This window comes from Cibotium barometz, chromosome 51, assembly GCF_041138505.1.
Source record: "Cibotium barometz isolate CiBa-2024 chromosome 51, ASM4113850v1, whole genome shotgun sequence".
NCBI classification, from domain to species: Eukaryota; Viridiplantae; Streptophyta; class Polypodiopsida; order Cyatheales; family Cibotiaceae; genus Cibotium; species Cibotium barometz.
Window position 1 is genome coordinate 13,331,594 of NC_141096.1, and position 18,552 is coordinate 13,350,145.

Sequence of the window (18,552 nt, forward strand, 5' to 3'; positions counted from 1 at the left end):
AGTTTTATGGAAGTACCTTTGGAAGGCCAAAATTTTTCTCTTTTTCAGCATCTTGGTAATTATGAGATTTTTGTTATAGTTCACAAGTAGCTTAGGAACTAGGACCTAAAGGAGATTGTGTTGTTTTGAAACCCCAAGTTCTACCAATTGACTTTTACAAACATGAAAAACATGATTTATTCAAGAAGTTATAGGCATTTTAAAGGGATTTTTGACAAAACAGCTTCAAATTTCAATGAAAATTTCAAGTTAGAGTTTTTTTGTCAAATTTCTAATATAGCTTGTGTTTTGACATCATGAAAAATCCCCTTTATTTTTTGACTTTTAATCGACCTATGGTTGAAACAAGGTGTAGAAATGTTGTTTCTAGGTTCCCCAAAAAATTCCAAAGTTTTGGTGAGAAACAGGACACTAAACTGTCCTCAGACACTTTAGTGTCCAATTACAGAACTAGTGTTAATGTTTTCCATGGATTTTATATTCACTGTCTCATGTATGGAAGTGACTTTTATAAATATCTTGCAAAATTTTGAAATGTGTTGGTGTGTTAATGTGTAAATATCAAGAGAGAGAGAGAGAGAGAGAGTGAAAGAGAGAGAAATTTCCTATGTGTTACATGTGAAATATCTTGCAAAAGTGTGAAATTTTTTTGATGTGTAAATGTGTCAATATCAAGAGAGAGAGAGAGAGACAAGGAGAGAGACAGGGAGAGAGAAAGAGAGAGAAATTTCCTATGTGTTTCGATTTCAACCAACCACACTTATTAGTGTTTTCCATGGAATTTGTATTCAATGTATCTTGTATAGAAGTGACTTTTATCGATATCTTGCAAAGAGAGTCTACATGTGAATTGTGTGTGTGTGAGAGAGAGAGAGTGAGAGAGAGAGAGTAGGGAACAAGAGGTACCCATGTGTTATGATTTCAACCACTCGCCAGTTTTGCAAGACTGCGCCAAAAAAAGCACTCGATCCTCGGTCCAATCCTCCTTCTCGGTGGAGTGTGCTGCCACTAGTTTCGGGTGCTAGGAAGGCGTACGTCTTTTCCACCTCGGGCCCTATCAGCTTGCCTATCCATGCGTGGACCATACTGCTTCCTCCCTTTCAGAAGGGCTTAGGCTTTTTTAGGGGTCTACCGAAACTCACTTTTTTAAACCTTTGTGCAATAGACAAAAAAATAAATCATACTCAAGTGAACAATGATTATTTTTGGCATCAAGTGTACAGATTCATCAATCAAATCATTGTTATATATTAATGTGTTCGTTGCATGTTCTTAAGAGGGACTATTTGCACCCTTGAGTGGATTCACTCAAGTGCTTCAATTCAAGAGGACTATTTATTTAGGAGTGTCTTGGCAATGTCAAAAAGGTCTTGTTAATCTCGACTTCCAATGTATGTAAATGATATGAATTTTCATAAGGACGTTTTAGTATATTTTGACACCCTAAATATTGTCATAAATTTGACTAGAAGACTACTATTAACCAGTGTATTTTTAATGCAAAAATTTGGGATTGTTCGTGATATTTAGGTAGTTTTAGTGTGTGTTTTTGACATTTTCTTGAATTTTTATAGCTTTAAAATCATAAAAATAGTATATGGTCACCAAAAATTACTAAAAGAAAAGAATAGGAATTTTTATAACAATATCTATTCTTTGTTAAAAATATCACTTGCATGCATTAACATAGCTAGGCTATAAATGTAGTTTAAGTACCTCATATTGAGGCATCCAATTAGGCTACAAATTTTATAGGGTATTGTCAAAAGAACAAAAAAAACACTGCTAAAGTGCTCCCAACCAGCAAAAACTAGGCCAAAGCCTACATTTTGTTGTCATTGGAAAACATATCTACGCATAAAACTACACAAACTCCTCAAGATACAAAGAGTATAGCCAAATAAATTTTACGTTGGAAGTACAATTTTACCATGTGCATAAGGCATTTGAAAGAGTGAGAACGTATGCCCATTTCATTGTTTAAAATACTTTAGAAACTCATGTTGCTTCATAACATCATATAAAACACATGTACCAAGGCTGGTTGAGTTTGGAAGTTGTTGTGCATGGCAAAAAAATGAATAAAGATTAAGTTTTGTCACCAAAATATCCTTTTGTGGCCTTGAGTTGTAGTATGCATACATATCTAATTCTTAAAGAACGACAATTACTTTCAATGGGGAGTTTTTAAACTATAGGGTTTTTTTTAGCTCTCTAATACGTCATTATAGCCAAAAGTTATGGTCATTCTATGTACAAGATAAGAAAATAGCTCAAAATTTTTTTATTATGTATTTTTATTAAATCATAATTAAGTGTCAATTGTTAGTAAAAAATATGATGACATGTGTATTCTTGTCAAGTGTCTTTTAGCTCAATAGAGATCAGTATTACCAAACAAATTACTAAGGAAAATTACATAGAAATGAATCTTCTTGTGCAATATTTAGGGCCTGCAAAAAAAAAATATTATGAAAAATTTTACGGCTCTTAGAGTATTATGGAGAATTACAAAGAATTACGCAAATTTGTGTAGCTGAAGAGTGTAAAAGTGAGGAATGCTACGTGTTAGAGAGAGAATCATTGTCCACTCGGCTTACATGGTTTTTGTTTAGATCACATGTTAAAAGGGAAGGACTCTATTGTACAATCTTGATTTTAATGCAAAGGACCAAGTTCCAATCGATGGTAGTCTTGAAAGTAAAAGAGGCGTGATTTTGATTTTTATTTAGATCATATGTTAAAAGGGAAGGACTTGGCTGTGCAATCTTGATTACATGTTGAAGTTAACTATGGTTTACATGACACATCATAGTGTAGGGCATCCTTCAATTATGCAAAGGGCCAAGTTCCAGATGACCCGTGATTTTTATTTACATCACATGTTGAAAGGCCAAATCTTTCAGTGAAAAAGATAGGTAGGGCTGGATTCTATAAAAGGGTTTGCTAAAGCAACCCTTTTGCATTGCATTGCATTTGGCATACACACACTAGTGATACTCACATTCACTCACCTTCCGGAAGGGCTTGGGCTTTTTTAGGAGTCCACCAAAACTCTCTTTTTTGAAAACCTTTGTAGCATTGCATTTGGCATACACACACTAGTGATACTCACATTCACTCACCTTCCGGAAGGGCTTGGGCTTTTTTAGGAGTCCACCAAAACTCACTTTTTTGAAAACCTTTGTAGCAATAGACAAAGGTTAAATAAATCATACTTAAGTGAAAAATGAATATTTTTGGCATGAAGTGTACAGATTCATCAATCAAATCATTATTATATATTAGGTTGTCCATTGCATGTTCTTCAGAGGGATTATTTGCACCCTTGAGTGGATTCACTCAAGTGCTTCAACTGGTGAGGACTATTTATTTAGGAGTCTTAGTAATGTGAAAAAGTTCTTGTTAATCTCCAATTCCAATTTATGTAAATGATACGAGTTTTCATAAAGACATTTTAGTTAATTTTGACACCCTAAGTATTGTCATAAATTTGACCAGAAGACTACTATTAACCAGTGTATTTTTAATGCAAAATTTTGGGGTTGTTCGTGATATTTGGGTGGTTTTAGTGTGTTTTTTTTAACATTTGCTTGAAATTTTATAGCTTTAAAATCATAAAAATAGTATGTGGTCACCGAAAATTCCCCAAAGAAAAGAATAGGTAATTTTTATAACAATATCTATTCTTTGTTAAAAATATCACTTGGGTATATTAACATAGCTAGGTTTTAGATATAGTTTAAGTACCTCAGATTTTGAAGCACCCAATTAGGCTAAAATTTTATAGGAAGTCCTCAGAAAAAAAACACTACTTCTTGAAACGTTTCCAACCAATAAAAACTAGGCCAAAGCCTACATTTTGTTGTTATTGGAAAAGATATCTACCCATAAAACTACACAAACTCTTCAAGATACAAAGAATATAGCCAAATCAATTTTACTTTGGAAGTACAATTTTACCATGTGCAAAAGGCATTTGAAAGAGTGAGAACGTATGCCCATTGCATTATTTTAGATACTGTAGAAACTCATGTTGCTTCATAACATCATATAAAACACATGTACCAAGGCTGGTTGAGTTTGGAAGTGTTGTGCATGGCAAAAAAATTGAATAAAGATTAAATTTTGTCACCAAATTATCCTTTTGTGGCCTTGAGTTGTAGTATGCATACATATCTAATTCTTAAAGAATGACAATTACTTTCAATGGGGAGTTTTTAAACTATAGGGTTTTTTTAGCTCTCTAAAACGTCATTCCAACCAAAAGTTATGGTCATTCTATGTAAAAGATAAGAAAATAGCTCAAATTCTTTTGATAGAATATCTCTTTTTATTAAATCATAATTAAGTGTCAATCGTTAGTAAAAAATATGATGACACGTGTCTTTTAGCTCAATAGACATTGGTATTACCGAACAAATTACAATTAAATTACATAGTAATGAATCGTCTTGTGCAATAGGGCCTACAAAAAAGTTTATTATGGAAAATTCTAGGGCTCTTAGAGTATTATGGAGAATTACAAAGAATTACGCAAACCTGTGTAATTATGTTGAAGAGTGTAAAAGTGAGGAATGCTCCTTGTCAGAGAGACAATGATTGCCCACTCGGCTTACATGATTTTTGTTAAGATCACATGTTAAAAGGGAAGGACTCTATTGTACAATCTTGATTTTAATGCAAAGGACCAAGTTCCAATTGATGGTGGTCTTGAAAGTAAAAGAGCCGTAATTTTGATTTTTATTTAGATCATATGTTAAAAGGGAAGGACTTGGCTGTACAATCTTGATAACATAACTATGGTTTACATGACACATCATAGTGTAGGGCGTCCTTCAATTATGCAAAAGGCCAAGTTCCACGGACCCGTGATTATGCAAAAGGCCAAGTTCCACGAGATCACATGTTGAAAGGCAAAAGGCCAAGTTCCACGAGATCACATGTTGAAAGGCCAAATCTTTTTGTGAAAAAGATAGGTAGGGCTGGATTCTATAAAAGGGTTTGCCAAAGCAACCCTTTTGCATTGCATTTGGCATACACTCACTGGTGATACTCACATTCACATTTCAATAGCCATGGCTCTTCGCAGCAGGTAGGTAGCTTCTCTCTCTTGAAAGACTCAAGTGAGCGAGAAGGACAACTAGTCTGTATATTATCACGAGCAGTAATGGGTAGGCTACCTACTGGTAATGTAGAAGAAAAAGGAGACTGCATATTTTCTCTCTCTCTTTCTCTCTCTCTCTCTCTCTCTCTCTATATATCTATATATATAGGGTCGTATGAGCAAGAACGTCATCGAATCTCCCCGGGCCTCCTTCCCTCCCTCCCCTCTCTCTCTCCCAATTACCTGGTCATTTGGTTTGCGTCAAATAAGTGCCTGTTGTGATTATTTCGTACATTTATTAATCAAGACATGGAGCTAATATATAGCCTTTGGTTGAGTGCAGCAATATTGTGGTGGTGGTGGTGGTAGCGGCAGCGGCGGTGTTGATGTCGGTCGGGGCTGATGCTATTGACTGTCCTCCGCAGGGCCAACTGGTGTACCCATACTGGTCACTTTGCTGGAGCCCAGCACAGTATTATGGTCGGGAGGTGTATGAATTAACGGCGATTTCAGGAGGAAGCCTGGCGCCGGAGTGGGACGAGAGCAATTCCACCTACTATGTGCGCTTGGCGGATGTTGGGGCTAGGTATATGTTCACGCACCTTAGTAGAGAATACCGGCTTTGGGTAGCGCAGTCCGACGACGTCATGATCACGAATGTGGAAACCCAGAGAGCTTTGGGCTGGAGACAAGAAGGCGAAGGCGAATGGTTCTTGGTGGAGCTTGAAGGTGCTGGAGTCAGTCTCTTCCAGTTTTCTACAGCTGGGAACGTGCCGCTACCTTGCCCTCGGATTGGGGGTGCACGCTGTGAAGCATACAACATCCTCAACTTCAGGACTTCCCTTGGCTTGAGCCCATATGTGGAGGATGGAACTACATACTTCAAACTCTCTGCTGACAGCTCGAATACACTCCCCTTCCTGCTGAGGCGCAGCAACAACTCCTCTATCGACATTAAAATGCCCACCGCCGCCGCTTCCGTCTAGCTCGCCCAAATATCATACAACAGCTCCTCTATCGATAAAAATAATTGTGATCATCACATCCTAATAATAATAATTGTGAAGGTCGCCTCAATAATCGTGTTTTCCGAGTTGTTCTAGTGTGACTCCGCATCTAAGCTAAGTAAGTACTTACGATACAGGATTATGTAAATGGTATCCCTTGCAGTAGTACCCTTGTGGTATATTTATTAGCATGGGTGGCTAAGTTTTTTTTTTTTTTTTTTCAAAATCAGGCTGTTGAATTATGAAGGAGAGGGGCGAAATTACAAAGACGTGCCGCGTGGACACTGCACGTGGCCGTGCATGCTGCGAAAAGGGAAATTTTACAAAATCAGGTATCCGATGAAGGAACGACCACTTGGCGCACACCAAGCACGTGGTGGCGTGTGCGCCGCGTGGGAGGGGCGAAGAGGATTGGTCTGCATGACGAGTCCTCTTCCTTGATCGACCTTAGGCCTTGGCTGATGGTTTCGTCCGCCTGCTCGAACTGTTGAACCTCCCTTCCTTCTTTGCCTCGCCGACGGCTCCTTCTCTCACACTGGCCGAAGGTTGAGGCTCGAAAGGGCTCTTCATCTTGCTGATTGGTCCTTCGTCTCTGACTCGGCCATCACTTCTCCAACCTGAGGGAGGAAGGCGTCCCCTGGTCGACCTGAGCTGCTTCTATCTTGATGGTGGGCTCTCCTGGAGGCGGGAGGGGGAATACCCCTGGAAGTCTTGTGGAATCCTCGTCCTTTATGACCGATGGGTTCCGATCCTTTGTTGAGCTCCCTTAAGGGACCCCTGGAGTTTTCTCTTGAATCACCAGTATCCTTTCCTCTGTTGCTGCCGGATAAGATGATTCGTTCTGATCATTTTCGTTCTTTGCAGATACCTAGGGGGTGCTGAGGCTGGCTTCGATCCCTTGATGATTTGGGGTTATGATTTCGAAGACTCTGGTACTTCGGGGTCATGCTGTTGTGATCTAACCTGGTTTGCAGATATGCGTAAGCCTCTCTAGAATCCTGGCGGACAGCCATCGGTGACCCCGATTTGCCGACAGGTCACTTTGCCTTAGCTGCCTTTTGACTTCTCTTGGATGATTAATGTCTGCATGTCTGGTGATACCCTCTTCTCCTGTGAGGGGAGGGTTGGTTTAATTCATCCTTCTGATAGCTTCTATTAAAGCTCTGTCTTTTGAGAGGAATAAAAGAATCTTGTCTCTGATATTTTCAAGTTGAATCATTGTGTAATCTGATTTCCTCTTTTGTAATTTAATCAGTAGCCTCTTCTCTAGCTTGAATAGGGCTTGTGTTTGGTTGTTCCAGAATCTGATGCATGTTGTGATCAAGCATTCAGCTAGGGGAGGGCCCTTAATTTCAGGGTTATCAAAAGTGACAGCTAACCTTTGCAGCCATGCATGCCAAATGTACTCGCACCTTATTGTATTCCAAAGAGAAGTAGAACATCCTATATTTTCTCCCAGAATTGTGTGCTTCCAGTTTACTTCTTTCCCCCAGCTTAGAATAACTGCCTGCAGCTCTTTGTAGGACTCTGAGATGTGCTTGCAGTGAATAAAAATGTGTAAATCATCCTCAGGAAGGCCACATCTAGAACATTGATCTGTGGCAATGTTGTACTTGGCTGCCTTACACTAGGTCCAGATGGCTCTATAAGCAATCAGCCATGCGAGGCAAGATTTCTTAGGTTCTATGTGCTGACTCCACAACTCCTTGAGGCAACTGTACCATCTTTTCCTGTCCCAGGCTATGTTCCATCTGCGGTTCAGGGTGACCTGGATAGGGGGGGACTTTTCAAGAAAAGGAATGGGTAGGATGGGTTTGTTTTTAATCCAGTGAAGGGCCAGGACGTTGAATTTGGGGGGACTGCTGATTCTCCAGATATCCTGGGTATTCCATTGGAATGTTCTGCTTTGTACTAGATCTAGTTCAGGGGTTCTGCAGTCGTATTTACCTACCAACTCTGCTCTTGTGAGCCAAGTACCGGTGAGGGGGTTAAATATATCTGACCAAGTAGCAAGTCCTTTCCTATGCAAATTGAGGGCCATTTTCTCTTCTTCTGGTCCTAGTTGGGGCAGAGGGAGAAAAGACCACCAGCAGGAGTCCGCGGCTATTATCCCTTCTGATTTCCTGTCATTGAGATTGATGGAAAGTGCTCCTTTAGCTCTGAACCAGGCTTTCCAGATTGAGGTAACAAGATGACTCCCTTTGGGGGTAATGGGATGTTTTGATGCTACTATGGTGATCATGGGAAGATTTACCCATTTATTGTGTCCGGTAATAGTAAATCTGGGGAGGTCTTTGACCAGAAGCTGAGCCCAATCTTCAGATGGGTTTTCCAAAGCTCTGATTATCCATTTAGCAGCCAATCTGTCTGCTAGCAGCTGGATGTCCAGAATCCCCAGACCTCCCTTGCTTTTGGGGACCGTGCATATCTCCCACTTAACTTTAGGTCTGCTTTTGATCCATGGATCCCCTCCCCACAGGTAGTTTCGGCATAGCTTAGTGAATTCGTTAAGATCAGCATCAGGAGGCCTCCAGCAGCTGAGGAAGTAAATTGTGGCAGGGATGATGAAGTGGTTGATGACCATAATTCTACCTGCTAGAGAAAGTTGCTTCCTTTTCCATCTTAGCAGCTTACTTTCTATTTTTTCCATTACCCATTTCCATCTTTGCTTCATTGACACCCTGAATCCCATGGGAATTCCAAGAAGCCTGAAGATTTCCCCATCTTGGATGCTATGGCATCCTGTTTCCATGAGCCACGAGGGGGGGGGTACAATGAGAGTTTTGATACCTGTTTTACTGTGGTTGACTTTGGATCCTGAAGCCTCACAGTAGGTTTGGAGACAGCTCCACAGAACCTTGATATTCTCCTCTTCGTTTGCTATGAGGCTGTTGGTGTCATCCGCGAACATCTGTGTGCACATTTGCTCCCCGTTTGGAAGTTTGATGCCCACTAGTTCCCCTTTGTTTATCTTGTCCTTTATCAGCCAATTGAGTCCGTCTGCAGCTATAGCATAGAGTAGGGGAGCTAGAGGGCACCCTTGTCTGATGCTTTTTTCAAGAGGGAAGGGGTCTGACAGCTCTCCGTTGAGGATAACTTTGGCTTTGGCATTCCCAAAAAGTGTCTGGACCATGTGGGTGAACTGTGGTCCCAGCCCCATATCTCTTAAGGATTGGAGGATGTAGTCCCACTGGATTCTGTCGTATGCTTTCTCAAAGTCTATCTTGATGAAAAGGAAATCCTGGCTGGTTTTCTCTGCATATTCGAATCCTTCCCATAGGGCGATTATAGAGTCCAGGATGTACCGACCTTTGATGAATCCTTTTTGTTCCCTTGAGATCCATTGGTTCATGTGCTTGCTCATTCTAGTGGCTAGAACTTTTGCTAGAATTTTGTAGACACTGTTTAGCATAGTGAGGGGTCTCCAGTTTCCCATGATCTCCTTGGGGCCTTTTTTATGAATCAGCTTGATGAGACCATTATTAATTGGAGTTGGCAGCGCTCCGTATTTCAGAGATTCATGCCAAACTTTGAGGATGGGGCCTGTTAGCACCTCACAAAATGATTGAAAAAACTCGGCTGGGAGACCATCCTCACCTGGGCTCTTGTTAGGTTGGAGGGAATAGATGACCTCTTTGATTTCCTCCTGAGTGATTTCTTTCTCTAGAGTAGCAGCTATGTTGGCTGGGACAGTTGAAGGTCTGACTTGTTTTATTGTTTCCATTGCCGCTGCCTTGGATGGGGAGGGAAGTCCTTCTTCCTTGAAGATGTTGCTGTAGTATTCAGTAATCAGCTTTCTGTTCTCTGCTTGGGTAACCGCCGGGATTCCTTCCTTGTTTGTTAGCAGGGGGATATGCTCTTGTCTTTGTTTGACCTTGAGGGTTTTAAACATTTCTTGGTTTGGTCTGTCTGCTTTTCCGGTCCACCATTCTCTGGTAAATAGTTTAGTGTGTTGCAGAGCTATTTCTTCCTCACTTTTGATCCTGGCTCTGATCAGGTTGGTATCGGCTGGGTTGCCAGAAGCCTCTTGCTGTTGCAGTTGTTCTTGGAGCTTTGTGAGTCTGCTGCCTCTATGGGCTGCAACCTCTTTTCTGACTTGCCTGAGAAGGTTTTGAGTTGACTTGACAGCAAGGTTCCAAGCTTTGGCCGGAGGGAGGTTTTTGGTGAAGAAGGAATCCCAGATGCTTTTGACTTCTTCTTGAACTAGTGGCAATTTGAATAGGGCTGGATCTGTATGAAACCAGCACGCTTTGTGTCTGTGTTCCAGGTTATCCATTGTTGTAATGACAGGGTAATGATCTGAGATGCAAGTGGTTGTATCTACAACACATTCGCATCTGTTGAATTTGGAGAAGAGTTCACCACTTGCGTATGCTCTGTCCAGCCTGGCTTTTCTGGCCAGTTCGCCTGAGGAGTAGTTCTGCCATGAAAAACTTCCTTCTTGACCTAGATCCTGCAGGTTGAATTTATGTTTTACCTTTTCCCAAGCTTGCTTCTCTGATCCCGCCAGGGCTAGCCCTTTGGATCTGAATCTATCTTTGAGGGTTTCTACCATATTGAAATCTCCCATTATCAGCAGTGGTGCTCTAAGTCTTAGCATAGAATTCCAGGTCCTGGTTCTCAGCTTCTGAGGGCCGTGGGCATAGACACTGACAACGGAGAAGTTGTTCATGTGGCACACTATCCACTGGTTGTTAGAGTCTATTTGAAAGTCTTTAAGTTCCTGAATGCTGTCATAATGAATGCCTATTGCCAGTCCCCCGGCTCCATGCGGATGAAGTGAGTGAACCCAAAAGTGATCGGTGGAAATGGTGTGAAGCCTTCTTTTCAGTTCCTCCCCTGACGTTTTAATCTCCACGAGGGTTATGAAATCCAGATATCCTTTTGCTTTGATCCATTGTTTTACTAGCTGTGCTTTCTTGGAGTCAGTAAGCCCTTTGACGTTGAAACTTGCTGCTTTCATTATCTTTTGTTTGGGGGTTTGTGGGAACCTCCTTTCGCGGTGGACTGAGGGGTGGCTCCCAATTGTGCTCTGCCTCGCTTAAGTTCTTTGCTAATATCCATGTCGTTAGGGTTACCAGATGGTGGGATAAGGCTCTTTTCAGAGGCTGTTATGACAGTTGTGTCCATGTCAGCAGCATCCAGATTGTCAATTTCCTTGTCTAGCCTCAACTTGTTGATGGGGGTACTTTCAACAGTGTCATTTTCTTCTTCAGCTTCCCCTGGATCTGGTACAGCTGCAAGAACGGAGTATCTGTTAGGTTTGGCAATAGGGTGAGAGGGCTTGGGCTTGGTGGCTGGTTTCCTTCTATTGACTTGAACGAATTCAGGTTCTTTTATGGCTCCGGTAGACTGAGGGGGGCCTAGATCTGAGTTGGATTGGCTAGGGTTGAGGGGGGGTCTTTTTCAATTACTTGGGGGAGGATTATCTGAGGGTTTTTTAAAGGGCAGTTTCTGACGAGATGTCCCTGTTTACCACAATGAAAGCATGAATTAGGCAAGTGTTTGTAAAGGATAGCCTGCGAATGAGAGAACTCACCACAACCTATTTCTATCTTGTCTGGGAGGGGGAGGGCAAGGTCAAGTTCTACTAAGACTTGGGGGTGCCATGCTGGGTTGTAATCCGAGAAGGCTTTGGTTCCTAGAATTTGACCTAAGGGGGCTAGAATAGCTTTGATCCAGGGGTTTAAGTGGATGGGGAGATTAGGGAGCTCGACCCAAACTGGATACACTGTCGACTTGGGCCCGTCTGGGTTGAAGTCCTTTGACCACCTCATGAAACAAAAGGGTATATGTCTGAACATCCATTGGCCAGAACTGATTACTTTCATTGCCATGCTTGCGTCTTTGAATAAAAAGAGGTAGTAGCCTTTGGGAAGGGCTTGAGTAAGAGTAACCTCTATTCCAAGAGGGGACCAACTTTCTCTTATCCAGGCTCTCATGGCTTCCTTAGAAGGTCTGGGCCCAAATAGGAGTCCCACCAGACACCTTTCTGAATAATCTTCTACCCTGCTCCTTACCTGGTCTATTGGCAGGTTTACGTGGACTGTGGTGGCTGCATTGTTACCTCGGTCGGTGAGGTTGACTGTCTCTTTCGGCGGGACTGTATCTGCTGCTGCCTGTTCTTTTGATGTCGGTCTGGACGCCTCTTTGTTCTTTTCCTTGTTCTTCATGTTTAAGAGCTGAGCTTTTGCATCTTTTAATTCCTGTATGAGTCTTGAGTTTTCGTCCATTACTGCTTCCATGACATTCTCTCCACTCCACGACTTTTCAGGGATGGGGTTCCACGGGTTGGGTGGGGGGGGTACCTGAGATGTTGAGGGAGATGCTAAGTTAAAGTGACTGCTGAGCATTGGACTTACTTTTGCAGGTGAAGCTGAAACGGTCTGTGGTCTGATCAAGGACGGGCTCCTCCGCTCAGTGCCCATGCACTTGGGAGGGCATCCGCCCGCAGAGAAAGAGAGCCTGCGCTGCAGATTGAAAGGGCGGGAAACAGGGGAAGAAACAGAGCTTGAGCTTTCGAAACTATTTCCGAGGAGAGATTTTTTTTCGGGTGGCTAAGTTTTTTTTGTTCGGGAGTGTTAAGACCTTTAATAGTGACTAATGGACTGACTCGTTCTTGATGGGCAAGAGTATTCTTGCATGCATAAAAACAAAGGCTCGTCTTCGAAGGTGAGTAACGATAAGCTTTATAATCCTCAACTTGCTAACCTTATTATTATAATGAACACACCATGCTTGCCATATATATCCATGTTGGATCTCCTAAAGCTTGCACTTATTTTTCTTTGAATAAAGCAACAAACTTGGCATAAATATACATCTAACATTTTAACCCAATATAGTGATGACAATCGTTACACACCTGAGCAAAGCATTAAAACAATCTTCGCGCAACTAGATTATCTGTTCTTGGAAGCCTATACTCCTAGCCTCCATTTGCCAAAAAAAAAATTTTAAGATAAAAATATTAGAAATTGCAAGATATAATTTTCAAAAAGAAGAAGAACAAAGATGAAACCTTACAAAACTAATTCGGTGGATTGATATTTGAGACGAATGACATTATTTACTAAGATTAAAGAATATTGACTACTAATAAAAAAACCTCACATTAATGTCTTTTGTTATTTTTACTTCTTTGATTATTTACTTTTATATATTTTTTTGTTTTGCATGTCTCCATTTAGTTACTTCTTGTCACCCTTAAATTCCCTCCTTTACCTTTCAAATCCTCTTTTTATTATTATTTGTTTTTAAAATAATTACAATAAACGCCCTTAAAATCTTTCACCAGTGACTTTCATGGGACTGTGGTACATTCTAATTACATTAATCTTTCACCAGTGACTTTCATGGGATTGTTGTGTACATTCTAATATTCTCGTGTAAGATGCTAAGCTAAAATGGCCACCTTCCCATTAAGAAGTGTATGAAAGTTTAGTAGTTGAGAAAAAACAATTGTACCACTAGGACTCCGAGCTTGTGTATGGTGGTATGGTCTTTATGTTTCCTTATTCTTGCTCATTGTTTTGGTGTTATATTTTGTTAGATTCCTGAGTTTTATAGGGATTATTGTGAAGATTAAATGTAAAGTACATAATTTAGCCTTGGTCTATGCGGTACGAGGTTTGAGTGCTCCCACCACCTTCATGGGTTCAAATCCTTTCAGAAAGAGATTTACTGTGAATTACAGACCTTATATGCTACTTATTATTCCACAATGGTTACTTTGCGTCTATAATAGGACTTTTGTTCAGCTGAATATACTTCAATTATTTTCTCATGTTAACCCAGTTCTAAGATTAATAAAGCTATTGCCATTATCGTACATTAAGGAGTCAAGGTAAATACACTAAATGGTCATGCATTCAATATATGAAGCAATGGTGTCCAAATCTACAACTTCGACGGGCGCTCGTAATGGTCTAATGGAATACTTATGGTGATTTGCACTTCAAGAGCGTGTGGTAGCAAGTTAGGATGAAGTCCCAAGTGATGCACTTCATGGATATATTATGATAGTACTCATTATAATAGCATTAGGCCTCTTATGAATCTAAGGTGCCCAGTCGGCCACATTTTGAGTGTGAACATTTATGGCCATGTATATAAGTGAATATCTCTCAGAATACAAAGAACTCTTCCATTGTGCAATAGAAACTTTCTCTTGCTAATCCTCTTGCTAATATCTCTCTAATCCATGCTAGTGAGTGTGTGTGTGAGAGAAGTGAGGTGAGAGGAGGGACGACTACACATAATGCAACACGACGATGTGACAATGCTCGCGGGAGGCATGGTGGAATTGCTTCTCAAGGAGTTGTGGGGCTTGGAGACCTCAAGGGTTACGATCTCGGCCAATAGAAAGATCCCCACAACAGTTGCGGTTCACCAGGTAATCTTCTTGTTAGTTTTGAAGGGGGTTTGGGTGAGCCACAACATTTCTGGCGCCGCTCTTCCAAGAGCCCATGCCTTGACTTTTTCCACTATTTGCTCTCTAATCTACACATATCCATTGCCCATTGTCTTAATTACTGGTTTTCCATGAAAAAAATGTGGTGTTGATAGAGATTTGTGTGTGATTTTGTGAGAAATGACTCTCTTTTTTTAATTTTTGAAAGGATACTTTTTTGGCTTAAATGTGTTGTTTTGTTAGTTTTAATATAGTTTTTAGTGCATGTTAAGTGTTCACATAGAGTGTGTTAGGTAGAGTTTGCATCCATTACATCAAAGAATGCATGTTAAGTGTTCACATAGAGTGTGTTGGGTAGAGTTTGCATCCATCACATCAAAGAATGCAATCCTTTATAATTTTATATTTTTTAGCTCTCTTTAGAGTTAAACATAGAGCTAGAATCATTAATTTTTGTTTGATTTGTGTGTTTTTTGTTTGACTTGTATCCATCAGAGTATTAAGGGTAGCTTAATGCTTTTTAATAAAATCTCAAAACAATAAAAAACTCTTAAAATTGACTAATAGTTTTTATCATTAAGGGGTGATTAATCTAGTTCAAGTGGTGAAAAAACTAGAAAATGTGTTTTTTGGGATCAAATTCGATCATGTAAGAGGTCGAAATTAGTGTTCTTGAGTGTTTTGAGAATATCTTGATTGGAGAAATTTGATATGGTTGCTTCATTGCCCCCTCTTGAGGCACCATTGAAATATGTTTGTGAAGGCTGTATTTTGGGCAAAATGCAGCGTTTTGCGTTTCCAAAGGATAGTTCTGTGCGGGCCACTCGCAAATTGCAACTTGTACATAGTGATGTATGTGGGTCTATGCAAACTCCGTCATTTGGTAAACACTTGTACTTCGTGACTTTCATTGATGATTACTCAAGGCATGCATGGGTATATCCACTGAAGGCAAAGTCCGAAGTGTTTTTGTACTTCAAACAATTTATGCTTATGGTTGAAAATGTATCCAATTGTACTGTGGGCACCCTCCGTTCTGATCGAGGGGAGGAGTACATGTCTAAAGAGTTTGATGCATTTCTGGCTAGTCGTGGGATAAAACACCAATGTACAGTGCCGTATACCCCTCAGCAAAGTGGTGTTGGTGAGAGGAAAACAGGTCACTTATGGAGATGGCACGATGTATGGTCAAGAGCCAAGCTTTGCCACATGCGTTTTGGCTTGAGGTTGTCATGTGTGCTGCATATGTAATCAACAGGTGTCCCACTAAGACCTTGAAGTCTGTTACTCCATACGAAGCTTGGCATGGCAGGAAGCCTTCTATTGGTCACTTGCGCGTCTTTGGTTGCTTGGCCTATGCTTTAGTGCCTGTACAACAACGTAGAAAATTGGATGATAAGGCTGTCAAATGCATTTTTGTTGGTTACAGTGGTGAGAGCAAGGGTTACAGATTGTATCATCCACAGTCAAAGCGTATCTTGATTAGTCGAGACGTTGTTTTTGTGGAAGATGCTGTGCAGCCTTTGTTATCATGTACCAAAGAGCCAAGTATGGGCTCACGGGATGTATTTGATACGTTGTTGCCTCTATTTACAGGTGGGAATTCAAATGTAAGTCCTAATGAGGTAAATATTCAGCCTATGCATATTTCAAACGACATCATAGATCAGCCTATTTCTGATGCAGATTTATAGGATATAATTCATGAGGATAGGGCTAAAAATGAGCAGGCTAGAGGTATGCCTAAATGGCTGGTGCAAACCTTGCGTGATAGTAAAATTGATGCACCTATGTCTAGTCGTACACTCGTTCAGGTTTTCAGCATGCCTCTTATGCATCAGATTGTTATGCTTTGGCTGTGTCTAGTATGTGTGAAGAGGAAGAACCTCTTTCATTTGATGAGGCACAAAAATCAAAAAATTGGTTGGCTGCAATGCAAAGTGAATATGATGCTATAATGAAGAATGGTACCATGGTCTTTGTGTGATTTCCTATCGGTAAGAAGGCCATTGGATGTAAGTGGGTTTTTAAGTTGAAACGAAAGCCAGATGGTAGTGTTGATCGCTATAAGGCTAGACTTGTTGCAAAGGGTTATGCTCAAGAAAAGGGCATTGATTTTGATGAGACCTTTGCTCCCACTTGTCGTATGACTACCATTCGTAGCATTTGTGCATTGGCAGCTCATAATGGTTGGAATGTACATCAATTGGACATAAAGATTGCGTTCTTGAATGGAGATTTGCATGAGGAGGTGTATGTATCGCAGCCTTGTGGTTTTGTTCAAAGAGGGCAGGAAAACAAAGTGTGCAGGTTGAAAAAGGCTTTATATGGTTTACAGCAAGCTCCACGAGCTTGGTATGAAAAGATACATGCATATTTGACTGCACATGGTTTTCAGAATAGTCCAACAGAAAGCACTTTGTATGCTAAACGTGTGGATGATGTGCATCTAATCATTGCTCTCTATGTCGATGACATGCTGCTCACAGGACCAAATGAGAGTCATATTACTGATTTTAAGGCTGATTTGAATGCCTCTTTTGAGATGTCAGATTTGGGGCATTTGCATCATTATTTGGGGATACAATTTAAGCAGTGTGATGGAGGTATTACTTCAGACAAAATATATTGAGACATTGTTGCGGAGATTTGGCCTTGAAGACTGCAAGCCTATTGCTACTCCAATTCATTAGGAACTCAATGGAGTCTTTTTGGGCCCTTTAATTTACCATGAGGTTATGGAAATATTTAACTTTTTAACAAATAGGAGCCCGCCATGTAAGCAAAAACCATTGGTGATTAAGAGAGGTGTAAGAGTGGTCAAAGGGTGCACTTTTTTCCCCAAAAAAAGGGGGGGAGGGGAGGGGGCAATTTTATAATTTTCGGACCTCCATAACTTCTACATACAAGCTAGCTCCGATTTGAGCGGAGATTACAGATCCGTGATCTACGCATCAAGAGCTTTCCATAGATATGTTACATGATATGGTTTTATTCGCTAGATTTTAAATTCCATTTTCCCCCCAAAATTCAAATTCGAATAAAGTAGCCGTTTGGAAGCTTCAAATTAGAAAACGTTTCTTCTTAAGAGAAAAGTTTTGACTCCCTTAAACTGCCAAATAAAGGGCCCAAGAAGACTCCATTGAGGTTCTAATGTGGAGACAGGTTTGAAGTTGAGTCTTCATGATGCTGGAGATCACTTTGATGTCACACTCCGATAGTTGTTGGTTGCCTCATTTATGTGTGCATTACGAGGCCGGACATTCAGTTTGCAATCTCACAGGTGAGCAGGTTTATGCATAGCCCAGGGTCTCAGCATTGGAAGGCAGTTAAACGCATCTTTCGCTACTTGAGTGGCACCATATATCTTGGGTTGTTTTATCCCAAGGGGGGATCGTTGCCGCCAGATTTACATGCTTTTTCAGACTCGGATTGGACTGGTTGCTATGACACAAGAGTGTCCACAAGTGGTTTTTGTTTCATGCTCGGTAGCTCATGCATATCTTGGTTGAGCAAGAAGCAACCTACTGTGGCCACTTCTAGTTGTGAAGCTGAGTACAGGGCAGCTTTCACAGCTATGGTTGAGTGTGTGTGGCTCAGACGGCTTATGGCTGACTTGGGTGTTGGCTACCACCTCTATCTACACTGATAGTCAGAGCGCATTGGCAGTTGCGAGAAACCCACTTTTTCATGCTCGCACAAAGCACATTGAGGTGCATTACCACTATGTTAGGGAGAGACTCTCAGCAGGAGAGATTAGCTTGGCCTATGTGCCAACACAGGACAACCTCGCCGATCTTTTCACAAAGACGCTTCCTCGTGAGAAGTTCGAAGCTTTCCGCAAAGCTTTGGGCTTGCTCCCCTTTGTGGACTGATCTACTTCGGGCATGGCACTTCCCTATACATGAGTGCCAGCTCTCGTTCACACCATCACTCCCAAGGGGGATTTGTTGCGATATATATAGGCAGTGATGTGTGTGAACACACTTAGGACCGCCGGGGCACTTTTTCCCTCTTCAGAAGGT

At 41.0% G+C, this 18,552-nt stretch overlaps 2 protein-coding genes across 2 annotated transcripts; both read left to right on the plus strand.

The window, feature by feature from the left end:
• The first annotated feature begins 4,995 nt into the window (after window positions 1–4,995).
• On the plus strand, window positions 4,996–6,325 carry LOC147609346 (uncharacterized). Its single transcript, XM_086787409.1, has 2 exons — window positions 4,996–5,095; window positions 5,451–6,325. Exons 1-2 carry the CDS (start codon window positions 5,079–5,081, stop codon window positions 6,091–6,093), a joined length of 660 nt encoding a protein of 219 aa, XP_086643535.1. The 5' UTR covers window positions 4,996–5,078; the 3' UTR covers window positions 6,094–6,325.
• Window positions 6,326–6,852: 527 nt separating this feature from the next.
• LOC147609347 (uncharacterized) lies at window positions 6,853–12,675 on the plus strand. The gene is made up of 4 exons (XM_086787949.1): window positions 6,853–6,896; window positions 6,979–7,046; window positions 7,100–7,150; window positions 12,485–12,675. Exons 1-4 carry the CDS (start codon window positions 6,853–6,855, stop codon window positions 12,673–12,675), a joined length of 354 nt encoding a protein of 117 aa, XP_086644075.1.
• Window positions 12,676–18,552: the final 5,877 nt, after the last annotated feature.

Coding starts and splice junctions, on each gene's coding strand:
- LOC147609347 (XM_086787949.1), top strand. CDS start 6,853: ATGGGTTCCGATCCTTTGTTGAGCTCCCTTAAGGGACCCCTGGA. Junction 6,897..6,978: donor TCCCTTAAGGGACCCCTGGA/GTTTTCTCTTGA, acceptor CGTTCTTTGCAG/ATACCTAGGGGGTGCTGAGG. Junction 7,151..12,484: donor TGACCCCGATTTGCCGACAG/GTCACTTTGCCT, acceptor TTACTTTTGCAG/GTGAAGCTGAAACGGTCTGT.